General features: G+C 50.6%; 1 protein-coding gene across 1 annotated transcript; it reads left to right on the top strand.

The window, feature by feature from the left end:
• Positions 1–5907: 5907 nt before the first annotated feature.
• Positions 5908–6544, top strand: SPSK_07988 (uncharacterized protein; the record flags this gene model as incomplete). Its single annotated transcript, XM_016734640.1, has 2 exons — positions 5908–6039; positions 6086–6544. The coding sequence occupies 2 exons, from the start codon at positions 5908–5910 to the stop codon at positions 6542–6544; spliced, it is 591 nt and encodes a 196-aa protein (XP_016590922.1).
• Between the last annotated feature and the right edge of the window lie 8181 nt (positions 6545–14725).

Genomic DNA, 14725 nt, shown 5'->3' with positions numbered 1-14725 from the left:
ATGGACGGTCACAATCTTAGCTTCAACGTCTCCTGGTCCGCCTCCAAGTCACTCGTGTTAACATCCTGTTCAAGTTTTGGCGTTGCTTCCATTTGGCCCATGCTCCTCAAGCTGACATGATCCGGCCCAGCTAGGTCGAAACGTCAAGACGTCCAGGATTCTCGCAAAACAGCACTACCAAAATGTCCCGTGTTAGTGCAGGAGCCTTACGTTGTACTTTACCCGAGCGCAATGGCCAAACAAAAACAGAGTTGAGAAGTTGGATCTATATGCCGCTCGAGCCTCGTCAACTGTTCTTCCGCCGTCTTCTTTTTGGCCTTCCATTTGTCTTCTTCCTGCTTTCTGTTCCTTCTTTTTGCCTTCCATGCCAGTCTCACAATGGTAAGGATTCGCATGGGGTCTCAGATGGACATCTGCCCTCACGTGGTTTCCCTGCTTCCCCCTTACGTTGAATGGATTGAGACTTTGTTTACCATGACTCCATGACTCCATGACTCCTCAATGTTTGCCACTGCCCTAAAGGTGGCAGCGATCAAATCATAACGCACACAGCTCTGGATGCAGCACGACGGAGATCCTTGGCCAGCGGCAGCCGTCGCTCCACCATTTTAGCCCAATGCTGTCCTACCCCTGTCAAGCACCGGCGATGCTCCCCTCTTCTCCGAAGGCCAAGCCCCAATTGACAAAATGAACTATTCTCCTCCTGGAGGGTAGCTCAGCTCCATGGCCCGTCCGGGTTAAGCTGGCATTGTTCAGTGCGAAAGTACAACATACTTACAGACAGTATGGAGCGGAGCGGTCATGATCAACGGACGAGAGTTCATGACCCTGGTCTAGCCTGGGGAGACCGACCAGTGTGGTTCATCCAGCCTCTCTTACCCCACGCGTGTGAGACGACGCGCCGCAACACTGACAGGACGCAATCAATGACAAGGCCTGTGCGACTGAAAAGACAGGATGACAAGCTGGAAACGCCAGGTAGCTTTTGAAGCATCGAAAAACGGGCTCCCGGGGCACTGTGATGTCCAGGTTTCTCTTTCTCTCTCACACATAATTATGCTCTAAGGCAGATCCTCCACCTCAGAACAGGTGTTCCGTGCATGACAAAGGGCTTTTATCCTCTGTGTGGAGTGCTCTGCATTGCAATGAGGTGAGGCTGCCGTGTTATGTTTTCCAACACCTGGCTTCTTCGCTCTGCAGAGCTTTTCCGGTTTTCGGGGTTGTTTCATTTTATTCAATAATTTACGTCTCATTATTATTGTTATTATTATTATTATTTTTTTTGTCTTGGGGTACCGAACCCTCCTCAAGGTTTCTTTCGGAATACGGAACACGCCCACTATCTCAAAACAAGACATCGTACCATCGAAACGCGCACTTCATTCCGCCGTTGCCCCCTCCTTCCTAGCCTTGCTTTCCTTCAATGCTTCCCTCCCTCTTCTTCCGTCGTCAGATGCGCCGCCTCCCATCGTCCATCTCCAGTCCAAAGCGCACCGACATCCACTCACCGTTCAGGAGTGCAACGCTGTTTTGGTGCAGGCCACACCCACCCTGGTCAGTCTTCCCGTGTGCACAGTCCTCGAGCTAGCAAGAAAGAGGAAAGGGGAGAACATGGGCAAGAAAATGCAGGCAGGACGAGAGGACATGCAACGAGCCCTTTAGGTTAGACTTGCGCGGGACACTAATCCACGAGGAGGTAAAGTGCAACCGTGAACGCCACAATCGTGCCTGTCGAGTTCCCTGAACAGTACATGTACAACGCCGCACAGAGCAAGGCTGGCCCAGTGTCATGATGTTTGGGCCTTTTCATGCGCACTCTTCCGCCCGATCTCCGTAATTACCTGAAGTCTGTAACGTTCTGGAACTCCACTTTTGATGATGGAGAACACGTTGTGATCGTCGCAGTGACAGCCGCAAGTCTCTTTTGCCCAATGCTACTCGTGCTTTGCTCACTTGAATAATCCAGGCCAAACGGTGAAAGAGAAATGGTGCACACCCCACAAATTAGTTGAGGAAAAAAAGTGGAAGAGGAAAACGGGCACTAATGAAATAAGATACGCAAATTACAAGATGCAAAGTTGTCAAATGATGCAGAAGCTGAGACGGAAACGGCCATTCCAATTTTACCTGATAGATAAAATAAAAAAAAGATAAAAAAAGAAGACGAAGGCAAAATGCGATTCGCACAGCATGCGTTTCGTGTCGTATGTCGTACGGAGTATGGCATAGTACTTTCGTTCACTCACATTGAATTATGCGCCTTCTTTGTGTGCAGTTACGGCTTGCGGCATAAGCAAATCATGTTATTTTTTCCGCCTTTTATCGCATCCCATGACCTGAAGCGAAAGAAGACACCTGATAAACACAAAAGCGAATGGGATACGTTGTATGTTATCCGACGGCGTCGAATTTAAGAAGTGGCGGCAGATTGCTGGCTGTGGAGATGCCTTTGTATGGGTGTTGAGACTCGCTGTGGGCTTACTTTTATGGGCGTCGTCTCTGTACGCCTTTCAAACTATTTTATTTATTCTACTTTTCTCTTGTTCCTGCGATCTGTGCTTTGCTTCTTCGTTTCCTCCTTTCTCTGGGCCCTCTTCATTCTGGAAGCCACCTTCTCGGTTAGCGGAACACACGAACCCAGATCCCAGGTCACCCACAGACTACACAGAACCCACCCGACCCTCCCTCATTCCCGTCTGCCTTTGCGATGACCTTCTGCAACACTCGACGGTCGCCAACGGGTGCCTCTCTGGGCAATGTTTCGTGTTTCAAATTCGAGGTGGTGTGCATTGAACGCCAAAAAAAATTACGACTCGACTTGACGATATTACGGGCAATAGGAAAAAACCGAGTCAGCTCATTTTCTTTTCTGCTGCCCGGGTGTCCTCGGCCTACGGGCCAAATAAAATCAATATTTTGCGATCAAGGTGATGGCATAAACATAAACACGGGAAAAATCAAACAGGTTAGCAGGACGCAAGATGAACCTCAAATAAATAAGGAGCACAAAATTTTTCAAGGTAGCGCAGCGCATTTGTTCCTAGGGCCATGCCGTTTGTCTGATGTCTCGGCGTTCGTCTGACAAGTCAAGATCATGTGCGACTCCGGACAAAAGGTCATGCTGCAAGAGGAATCGCGCATTAAAAATGTCGTCGGAAGAGTGTACGCTTGCGGAGGCACAGAGTCAAAGCACATCTCGGTCTCTCCGAAGGAAGGAAGAGGAACGCAAAAAAAGGTATGAAGAGACCACAACACCAAAATCAGGCCGTTCCAGATCAGGCCGTTCCAGGTAACGGGGAACGGCCGGCACGCAATGATGCTCGTCATCCTTTTCTGTCCTTTGGGGTCCTGTTCTTGTTGTGAAACCGGTTACGGGCATCGACCACCTGTCAACCGGATCGTCTGTCTTGACGGCGCGGCTGACAAGCGATCCTGATCGTCGCCCTTCTAGTATGCGCGACACGAGGAAGCAAAGACACCTGTCGGCATTTGCTCATGCATCGCCCCCTCGTGGGTGTTCCATAACGTATTTACCCAGCACACTCGTTTGTGCCACTGCCTTACCGTACGCCGTAGCACGACGGCCGTCCGAGACATGACACAAGATCTGTTGACAGGCCTGTGTCCGTTTTTCAATGAGCTTCGTTGGGCGGCTGCTCTCTTTCCATGCCCTGGCCTTGACATTTCTCCATCCCTGTCGCAAACTGCAGTGTTCGCTCCATATTGTGGAGGTCGTTTTGCCACTTATCCGAATTTTGTGCCATTAATACAGCGTATTAAGACGCCCTGGATTGTGAGAACAGTGGGCTACGGAGCAATTGAATCGGGTTGGAGGCAGCAAACAAGCTACCCTTGTATGTTGTATTTTGTACGGGTTGGTGTAAATGCTTAATGCTCCGAGCCAAGTGATAAATAATGCGCAGCGAACTTGACTTCAACATTCGCGACGTTCTGACATTGCCGAGCACCAAATGAAGATATTTTACTACGATTTCTTTTTTGTTGTTATCGGTTTGTTAAAAAGAATGAAGTTGGCACGTAGGACCACACTATCACTGTCCATTTAGGTTTTTTTTTTTTTTTTTTTTTTTTTTTAAAAAAAAAAGGTCATAATAAAGCCCACCTCATCTTTCAAGCCACGCTCCCGCCACCCAGCGCTGGTCATTGCGTGACCCCTCCACGCGAGCCGAACATGCTGGTCCTCTCGCTCCCGAGACCACCCTGGATGCAACAACAACAAGGAAAGAAAAGTGAAAAGTGACAAAAAGTGTCCTGTGTACATAGTGATGATGGCTTTCTTGGCCAGTCATATCGGAGGGCCGCGGTCTCGCCTCGGGGTCTTCTGACCAGTCAAAGAGATGTGTTGGCCCCAATCGCGGCCCCATGTGGCGGCTCAGTGCAGAATCTCAGGAAGAAAAAGTGCAGCCATCCCAACAATCTCACAAACAAGGCACTTTGTACGACGTACGACACCTCTTGGTGTGTGTCTGGCCAACTTTGGCAACCGTTTTTCTTGTAGCACATCATGTCGTCGACAAAGTCGGTGACTTCAACGGCCGGTTTTTTCGTGTCCTGTCCAAAAAGGGACAAGCCTTGCTGCAGCGTCTTGTTCCATACCAAGCGTCCCGTCTCACAGCATCCAAGAACGGAGCATAGCGCATCCCAATGTGCGACGTACAGGAGCTGCACCTGTTTTCTGTGATACACACCTACAGTACGCATATACATACAAGTACGACGCTACCGGCATGCAGTTTGTCGTGACGCCCGTGCTCTCGCTGTGATCACACTGCGGCCTATTTTTGTCGTTTTCTTTTCTTTTTCTTTTTTTAGAAGAGAAGAGCAACATCCGTTTGCTTCTTGCGTTTCTAGATGCGTGATTTTTGTGACCTTTGTGCTCCAAAGGGACGAAAGAAAGACTGTTGGTAAGAGTGGCAGCGGCTGGTATTTGTCACTCACAAGCCATATTTTTATCTAATTGTGGATTTTTTTCACTGTCGACATGCCTGCCGTCTCTGTTCCCGACTTTCGCTGTACTGTATGTGCATCTCGCTAAGCAACAAACCGGCATGTAGTTAATTCGAACGTTGTCCGTGTTGAGCAAACAAAAAATGCACTCGCTATCAGACAGGGTATAAACACGCCGCCTTATCCAAGAGAGCCATTGTCTATCCTTACCGCCTTTTTCGTATGTTCACTTCCGCGCAAGATATCTGCTCTCTGTTCTCAGCCTGGCTCGTTTTCAACTAAACCTAGCCAACCTTCACCGATGCGACGGTCAAGTGCCAGATAAACTAGCTGTTGCTACTTTAGATATTACGATTCTCGTCGTATGGCCTGTCAACGACACCTCCACGGTAGTCCTCCAGGCGGTCTATTCTTGGACTGCCATTCTTGCCAGGACAGTTCACTTTGACTGTGCCGTTGGCAGCGTAGCATCCGTCGCTCATTAGCTTATTTGCGAGCAGGTGGTAGGAATCATATTCTAAAAAAAGTACTTTCTCATATCGAAAATCCTATTGTTCACTCCATAATTTTCCATCTGGAGTGCCATAAGCTGGAAAAGAACACTATTACAAACTATTTAGTCTTCAAGGCCATTGTTATGGGAGATTGTCGGGAAATGGGTACACATACATTGTACATACTTGTGAGGAGCGTTTTTCAGTTCGTTGCCTTTTCGCTCCCTGCGTTGGTCGAGTGGCTTGACATTCATTTTGCATCGCACAGGCCTGTCCTTGTCCTGGCCTGTCCATCTCGGCCCTATTTGAGCCACAGTCTGGGGGGCAGCACTCCTCTGATTTCCCTCCCGTCTTTTAAGATTATCCTGTTTGGTCCTTGATATTACGACAAGGCTGACTGTCATCCGCCGGATGCCTCTTCGTAGTCTTTTGCACACTACACAGTATGGTATTTCCTCGGCTCGCCCCGTATTCTTATAGTGACGAATTCTGGGTTCACTCAAAGTACAAAGCGCCAGCCTTCGAAAGCTTTTTCCATGTTCAGTCACCATCGAAAAGAGAGGATGATTTTGACAGTGTCTGCCTGTGCACAGAATCCCCAAACGTACCGACCCAGTTAGCAGCCCGTCCTGGTCGCTTCTCATGTGGCCGCCTTGATCCTTGATTTCGGCCGCGACACACACAACGACACCCTTCTCTCGTGGCACGCGGCCGTGCGCGACAGATCAAAGGAGAGGGCTACCTCTCCATTGCATATGTACGTCCAGGCCGTCCTGCCCGCTGCCCCCCCCCCACCCCCCCCCCCCCCCCACCCCGAGAGTCCCCTCAAGAGGACTTTACCCACGGGCCCTGCTGCACGTCGAAGGAGGACGGCACAGCAACCCGTCTACCAGGCCACGATTGAATATGACAACGGGGTCTCACGCATGCATGGAGTAATGTTTGTCGTTGACGTCCCGTCTATCCAAATCGGGAATTACAAGCTACAGGACGAGGGACAACGGGCTGTTAGTAACGATGACAGACCCCGCCAAAAACGGAAGAAGCGTCTGATCTCAGCGGCACAGCAGGCATCAAAATAGCGAGAAGGTAGTATTGTGTTCGGTGGTGCCTTCTTCCGAGAAGCTTCCAGGCTTAGTGATGCGATGAAAATATGATGTGTGGCCTAGGTGGAACATGAAACAAACACCACCGATGGCACCAAAATGAAGAAGAGCCAGACGCGGAGTGTGTGTCTGTGTGGTCTCTCCGGGATAGACGAATAGACTTGAAAACATGCGATGGAGAGACAGAGAGGACCAGAGTGTGGGTGACAGCTGAACATCAGACACACGCCCATATATCCGCGCAAATACCCGCACCCAACGCCAATCCCATAGCGGCTATTGTATCCATACCGGTGAGCTCTTGTGACAGCCGTTGACAACGAAAATAAAACCAAAAAGAAGAAATTGTCCGGCAGGCATTGAAGGTCGTTTGTTGTGTTCTTTGTTTGTAAAGATTCAAAGACAACTTGAAAAGGCTTCCTTGGGCCCGGTTTCACCTGGCGGAGACGACGGGTCCGGCACTGGTCGGAAGAAAAGAATTACACAACAGTCCCCGGGGATACCCAGGAATAATACTGTATTGTAGTATTTGCTTTTGGTTCTCCTTCGTAGAAGTAGTTTCCAGCATTTATTTTATGTCTGAGTATTTAAATTTATTAAAAATAAATACACATGAACGACTGTGAAATAGCTAATAAGCCGAAGGAGTTCAACAAATAAAAACAAAATTTCATGTAGACCCGGCAAACGGCATGGCACATGCTGTAAGGACAAAGGTTCAAATGTCATTGAAAGCAAGACCGGGAATCCCTTCCTTGACTCTGCAGCGTGCACGTTTCAGCGCCATGTTTTCAGCAGCCATGATTCTGGGATTCCGAGCCTGCTCTGTATTCCGTGGTCTTGTTCTCCTCGCTGCCGAATCTGCAAAAAACGTGAACTCAAGTAGATGCCGGACGTGGTTCAGCATCATGGCAATCAACGGCCGTGCCGGAGTTGCATATCTAGTATCGAGTATTACCCGTTCACATGCAAGCGGCACAGATGAAGCAAGAGTCGGCTGCCGTGACGTAAGAAATGCAACATGTCTCTTTTGCAATGACAACGTTGCACACATACATGACAGTTCTGACGATGCCTCTCGGCTGGGAAGATAAGACGGACTTTGCCAATCCGGAACCATGTGCACCAGAAGGAAAGAAAACAAGGTCGGTAAGCTGAACCGTATACCAGACAGTGGCGAAAACAGGCGTGGGTAAAAACCATCAAAAATCCTGAAAGGCCATGAGAAGGACGCAAGCGCCAACTGATTCTCTGGCGGATTCACACTGGACGTCATGCGTTCCACACCAGGCGCCAGATGTGACCAATTTTGTGTCAATCGTTTCATCTTGTTCGTCCTTGACTTGTTCGTCTTTTCTTTAATCCATTCTTCTACGAACATCATGTCGGCTGCTTTCGTCTTTTACTCAGTATCAACCGCAAACGGAGCGAGCATGGTTAATTGTGTTCGATTTCGTGGTTCTCGCTCTGGCGATCGCGAGACAAGTCGGCGTGAATGGTGATCTGCTGCAGAACCGCTTGTTGCCAGAGTTGGTTGTTGCGTACACATCAAGACCGCCGACCGCTTGCCTTCTACAATCATTCTTTTTGCCGGGTGATGTGCAATTACCCAGTTTACGTTCTGTGACACAATTTACTTGTGCAACACTCACCGGGGAGACGGCAAGTATTGACCGACTTCTTAAGATCTCCTAGAAAGATAATGCGTTGTTATGGTCGCGATTGGCTTGGTAGTCTCCATGGCCGTCACAACTGGCTGAGTGAGCAGCTGGGCGACTGAGCGACGGATCAACTTTTGCATAACGATCATGTCAGTGCGGATTCTGCTTCTGTGGACAGGAGAGTTGGAATCAAGGCAACAATGACAGATCTCTGATTTTCCGACTCTTCTAGAAGCCGTTTTAGATCATCGTCTTGGGTAGACTACAGGTACAGAGATGGGTGGTAAATATTATCCGAGTTGTTCCTCGCTGAGGTGAATGTACATTTGCGTGCGATGAGAAAGACGCCGAGCGACACCGCCTTCGTCTCGGTCGTTGTGTGTCGCCTTACTCGTCCTCTGGATTTGGTCAAGCCGTGAATTGCTTTTGCCGCAACAGGGTGTGTTGCTGACCTACATGTCGCGATGATGAAATGACCCTGGCCTCCATTGGGACGTGTCGTGCAATGCAATGAGTCTAGATATAAATAGAAGAAAAAGCCATCCCAGAGCCAGGAACAGAAGGTATGAGCAGCACCCGTGGTCACAAAAGCAATGGAACTGCCTACCGGCGCCGCCTTACGCTGATTAAATCAGGACCATCTCGAAGCTGGGAGCCAACGGGCGACAGATGGGTGGCCTATCGCCCGTAAAAGGCACACAAAATACTCCGTACATGACCGCCCATTCCTCCGACACTATAGCGATAGAGAGCGGCATTGATTTGATTAATTCACGAACCGGGGAAGGCTAACGCGGCTCTACCACTCCCCAACCGAGTCCCTTCTTCGTCATAGTCGCGGAGGCGCTGCTGTTTGTTCTCTGCCTTGAGCTGCGTAAACAATTTCAAAAGAGGCTGCAGCACGTACGGAGACATAGTCTGCTTGTGGACTGCGCCGTGCGTCGCCCAAGTTGCGTCCGTGTTGGTGTGGCTATTAATTAATATGTGTCCCGTTCGTGCATGATGCCGTAAGTTGTTCTGTCTCCCTTCAACGTCCCAGGTGAGCGACCCTTCCCTTTTTCTTCCCCTTCCTCGCTCCCTAGTTCGCCCACGTACCCTTTTCGTGGTTGTCCCGCTTTCGCTTGCTTCGTCGCCTACTTTGTCTCCCGCATACGGCCCAGTTCGCCTCCGCCTTTGACCGCCTTCGCCTCTCTCTCCGTGCCCACACGCCCTCTTGTTCTTACCTGGCAAGTCCTGCATAACAGCCAAGCCGCCTGGCTCACCTCTGAAATTCAACGGGTGACTTGGGCATGCGTCTGGCGGCGTTGCTGTTCGTGTTCTCGTCTGTCCCTTTTCGTTGCGTTTCTTTTTCTGGTCTTTCCATCTCGGCGCCAGATCGTTTTTGTGGCATCTACCAGCCATCCCGTGCTCTTTTTAGTTCTGCGCCTCCCCCCGTCCCCCTTCCCTCTTCCCCCAGACCGTTGCTGACCTGACCGTCCTACACACACCTCTGGATTCGTACTCTACGCTAACCTGGTGCTTGGAGATCGGAGTGAATGGTGAGAGGCCAGGGAAGGGAGGGAGGGATGGGGCGAGGTGCCTTGGGTCTGTCGTTGGCTGCGCCCAAAGTACACTGTACCTGGTGCCAAAGTCCCCGATACGCTCTGCTCTCCTCCTCCACTACGTAGCACTCGCTCGTTTTCCATGATACCCACCCACCGTCTCCTTCGCTGTTAACCTCCTTCTTCTTCCAAACACGTCACGAGGTCTGACATGTGGGACGGTCGGTCGGACAGCTGTTCGTCCTAGCAGAGGAGACGAGGACAATGAGGAGACGAGGAGAAGGAGGACGCATCTGAGAGACGAGATTGGCCAGGTGTTTGAGGGAGAGGAGGGGCGTGCGGGCGTTGCCAGGGCCGCCGCCGTTTGACGCTTCTGCGTAGCGCCGTACGAAAGGCGTGTCTACGGGTGGCCACTGAGTCTCGACCGGGCATCGCGCATTCTTCGCATCTTCCTTTTTAGCATTGCTATGTTCTTGATACTTACTGATACTTGACTGATACTAGACCGATCTTGACCTATCTTGACCTCGCACTTGCCCTCGGACGACGCCAAAAGGCAGCAAGGGTAGCATCGGCGGAAAACATCGAGACGTCCCTCAACGCATCCCTCTCGCTAGCTTCCCTAATTCGTCACTCGTCTTTTCCTATTCTGGAGGTCAAAGCTGTCTTTCCACATGCTTGTTCCAGAAAGCAAAGCGGACCAGCGAGGGCAGAAACCCAAAATGTAACCACCGGTGGCGTTTGGATGCCTTGCCGGTTTCTTTGTGCGCTCATCGGCAAAAACAAGCACAACGTTTGGTTGCAAAGCGGACTCTTTTCATGTAGCCACCCCCCTCCCATAGTTCTGAGAGGCGGCGGCAAATAGTGCAAACGAAGCAGAACACCTCTTGCGCAGACACTGACTGGTGAAACGTCTCCACACGATGTGGACAGTACCGCAACTCGCCGCAGGTCTCTTCCGTCCGTTTCTTTTGCTTGTCATGATAAACACGAGGTGCGGCCCACTTGATGATTTTTCATTTCGTTTTGTTTTTCGCTTGCCTTAAGCGTATTTTCTTCCTTTGATTTCTGAGCCTTGGACATCACATATGACCGAGCGTATCCAACGTAGCAAGACCAAGGACCCCTTTGGTGTCCCTATCCAAGGGCTCAAGGACCTCGCTTGCACGATCTCGTTTGCTTTCGTCTCCACCACGTCATCATCGTCCCGTTCATGGCTGGAAAAGGGGGGAAGCACGGAAGAAATGAACGAGAGCAGTGGACCGTGACGACGAGAGAGACAAGATAATCATCATCTTGATCGCCATGCATGTGTCCGGGGAAAGTAGGTGGCCTCTCCCTGCTTCCTGGGGCAAACATATAGCCTTGCTTTCATTTCCCGCTGATCCTCATCCTGCTTCTCTTGGTTCGTACGTACAATCCTCCCGCGCCTCCCTCTGATTTCCTTGACATGACCGGGCGTGCCTACCCGCTTTGGCGTGCGTTTTGTTACGAACCAGACCTGTGTGAGCCCTTCCTCCGTCGTTCACCTCCCAGGACAACACGTAATTTAGTTGTCTTCCTCCTGGATCCCGAGACATCCCCGACCACAGTTGGGACACACCAGGTCGAAGCCTCTTTCTTGCAGACTGTGGGCGAGGAGCGGAAGGCCTAGGGGACATAAAGATGGCTGCGGGAAATGACGATGGCGCTCACAAATTTGGTACGAAGCAACACTCTCCATATGATGCCAAGACGATATCCCGACGGACGGCCAACAAAGTCAGCAGACAACAGTGAGACAGCAGGAAAAAGCCAGGCGGTTCTAGAAACAACTACCAGGCTTGTGCCAGTGCAGATACCGCTGTAAACTAGGCAGCCGTAAACAAACGAGGTGCTCTCCAGGCTCGGGAGCAGCGGGATGGGAAACAAAGACAATGCAACTCGAAACAAACAGCCAGCCACAGGCTTTGGCCGATACCATTGGCCAACCTCATTGCCAGCTGTTGACAACGGCCACCGTCAGGTTAGCGAGTGCAACTTCAGCGTTGGCAGTGATCTGTGCTTGCCACCCAACAATTCAGCGCCTGTGGATGATGCGGGAGGCCGGATTCCTGCGTAGACCTCACGCTGTGCATGTTCTCTCCAACGGTGGACATATGGAGGCTGGTCCTTACCACTCCGCGCTACGGAACCGGAATCTCCTGTCACCCTTTTCTGCCCTCTTCAAAGTAAAAAGAGGGAGTTTTCTGTTTCGGAAGTGGAATTTTGCTTTTGTTAAAAACAAAACCACTACAAGATGAAGACATGTCCGAAACTATACTGATAGCCGAAACATGTCTATGGGAGACGAAAGGCCCTGGAAGGAGTTAAGCAGGATCGCGACGGTAGGCTCCGGAAACCAGGTTTTGTTGGCTTCGTGAGACCACGGGAGAAGGTCCAGCGCCATAAACACGGGCCTTTCCTCACAGCAAAGTCAACACGGAGTATGCGTCCCGTGGTCCTTGAGATCAAGGCTCCGTTCGCGGACCTGCTTTTGGTCTGTCCTCCTTTCACGCAGACGCAAGGGCACATGGTGTCCCCCCGATCCCTTTGTTTGCAAGGTTGGTACGGGGAGGAGGACGTGACGAAATAAGATGGGGCTGGCAACCAGGAGCGAGGGGGTGCTGCAGTGGACTACCGATGCATTGTATACCAACAGCAACTGGAGAACCATGTTTTCTGTGCTGCTGCGTCTGGAGGGCGTCTGCAGCAGCGCGTGTCCCCTTTGCCCATGCACGGGAGCAGCGCGGTGGATTTGCGACTCTGTGGGTGTGCAGTTCGCAACCTCGCAACAATTCCCAATCTGGCTCGGGTGGCGACAGGTCGACCAAAACGGAATCTCGCAGGTGTGCCAGAGATAAACCGCAGACCGGAGATGCACCAGACAGAGCAGAGAATGGGTACGTGCAACGCAAACAAGGCACATAATTTTCTCCGTCTTTTGGTATACCTTGTTGCAGGTGGATTGCATCCAGAGAGAAGCAACAGCCTCAGCTTTAATTCGACAAGCAGAAACTGCTTGTTTGTTCGCTTAATTTGTAATTCGACGACGGTAGCATGACATTGGTATTTGTTTCTTGTGCGGCCCTGGTTTTCTGACGACAGTCCGTATCCCTCCCATATCGATCATGGTTCTTGTTCTTGTTGCCAATGCGAGAAGACATGGGTGGTTTTTCTTTCTTTTTTCTTGGTATATGCCAGTGTTTTTTGTTTCTCTTCTCCCGTTTCACTGTGTCTTACAGCTAAATGACACCAGAACCAGTGCATGAATACACTTGCCAGCACCTTTGGTCTGGAGCATGCTCCCTCCGTATCTTGGGGGCTGGCTCGGGCCAGCCACGGCGAGACTCTGGGTGACCGGTGAAAAGAAATGCGCCCCCTCTTGTGTTGTTTAGCCAGCAGACACTCTGTGCAAGCGTTCACACACGTTTCTTTGGCTGTAATATACCCCCACCCAAAACACTTGCTATAGGGGGTAGGAGAATGGAAGGCGAGGAACGGAAGGCTGGGAAAAACTGGCCCGATCGGGCGAGCGCTGGCTCGTGGCCGAAGTTTGGGAAGCATAAGCGCTAGGTTGTTGGCCAAAGCCCTCCCGGGGAAGACAGGAACCAGAGAACAAAGGTCCAGAGAAGGTGGGTGGCCGAAAGTGGGAGGAGCGAGGAAACAAAACACGAACCGACCACTGGCCAGGTGTATCCTGCAGGCGGAAGCCTGACGTGTGAGGAGATGGTCGTAGGGGAAAAAAATCAAATAATAGAAAAAGAAAACAAACGCAACGAGAGTGGTGAGACAGCATCGTGCGCGGACGACCTATATTATATATCCTCTCTTATGCATATTGACGACTTACTGTTTTTCCTGGTCGGTAGTCAGCTTTGGCCTGCCTCGTTCTCGTCCCTTTTGGGATGCCTGCAGGATAGGCGTCCTCGAATGGCCGTGCTATGGTTGTTGTTTTCACAGTGTCTCAGGGGGTGATCCCCATGGCTGTCCGTCACCGGGCCGTGGTTGGCGACGAAAGGCCGGCCGGGGGTGGACGAAGAGGGAAATGTAGTACAACCATCATAAGGAAATATACTAGAGATGCAAATACTGTGGTAACGAGAGTGTCCGTGAGCGTGGTCGCGAACGTCGTGTTAGTGCATCTTGAGCTTTCCATAACGTGCATACGTCTGAAACACCGTCGCCCCCTCACCTGATGTCACGTACGTCGTAACGAAAGCAATATTATTGTACGTTATAATCATTATTTTCCCCCAGCTGTGAAAAGATCCGCGATATTCGACTTAGATGGAGGGGTGTGCGATGATGAAGTGCAGCACAATATCAAGGAGACGTATATATGGGTCAAGCGAAATTTGTTTTTTTTTTTTTTTTTTTAAATTAAGGGTGACAAAAAGCAGAATTTTCATATGCGCCCTGACATGCACTCCAGCGTTCAGCATGTAATGTGCACGCATTTTGGAAACACAAACAGACGTCGCGAGTGCCAAGGTTGCATTATTGCTGCATCTTTGCTGCATCTTGCTCAACTGACAAGTGTTTCAGCTGTCCCAGTCGGGACAAAACTCCAAATCAATGCAGAAAGACGACCGCAACTGCATACTTCACAGCACACATGGACAACGTGGTGGTGGCAACGCATGTTTCAGGCTGTCCGCCTTTTCTGCTGTATTTGTCCTCCGCGTCCTTGGCGGACAGTCGTAAACACGGCGCTCACAACACCTCCGCTTTCAAACAGACTTGGTCTTGTTCTGGATTTGCCGCAGATGGCGCTGGTGGCCGACCGTGGACGGGCCGTTGTGTTGAGAGAAGAAGGAACACGAAAGTCGATAAGTCTGATGCTCAGGTTTTAAGGTAGCCTGTTGAGAATTAAACGGAAATCATGTGAAAACCAATCTTCAATAGGCATCTATTCCAGAATAAATCCAAATGCT

Source organism: Sporothrix schenckii (assembly GCF_000961545.1).
Source record: "Sporothrix schenckii 1099-18 chromosome Unknown Cont41, whole genome shotgun sequence".
Lineage (NCBI taxonomy): Eukaryota > Fungi > Ascomycota > Sordariomycetes > Ophiostomatales > Ophiostomataceae > Sporothrix > Sporothrix schenckii.
The sequence above is the reverse complement of the archived record's forward strand: the minus strand, read 5'-3'. Positions and strand labels throughout refer to the sequence as shown.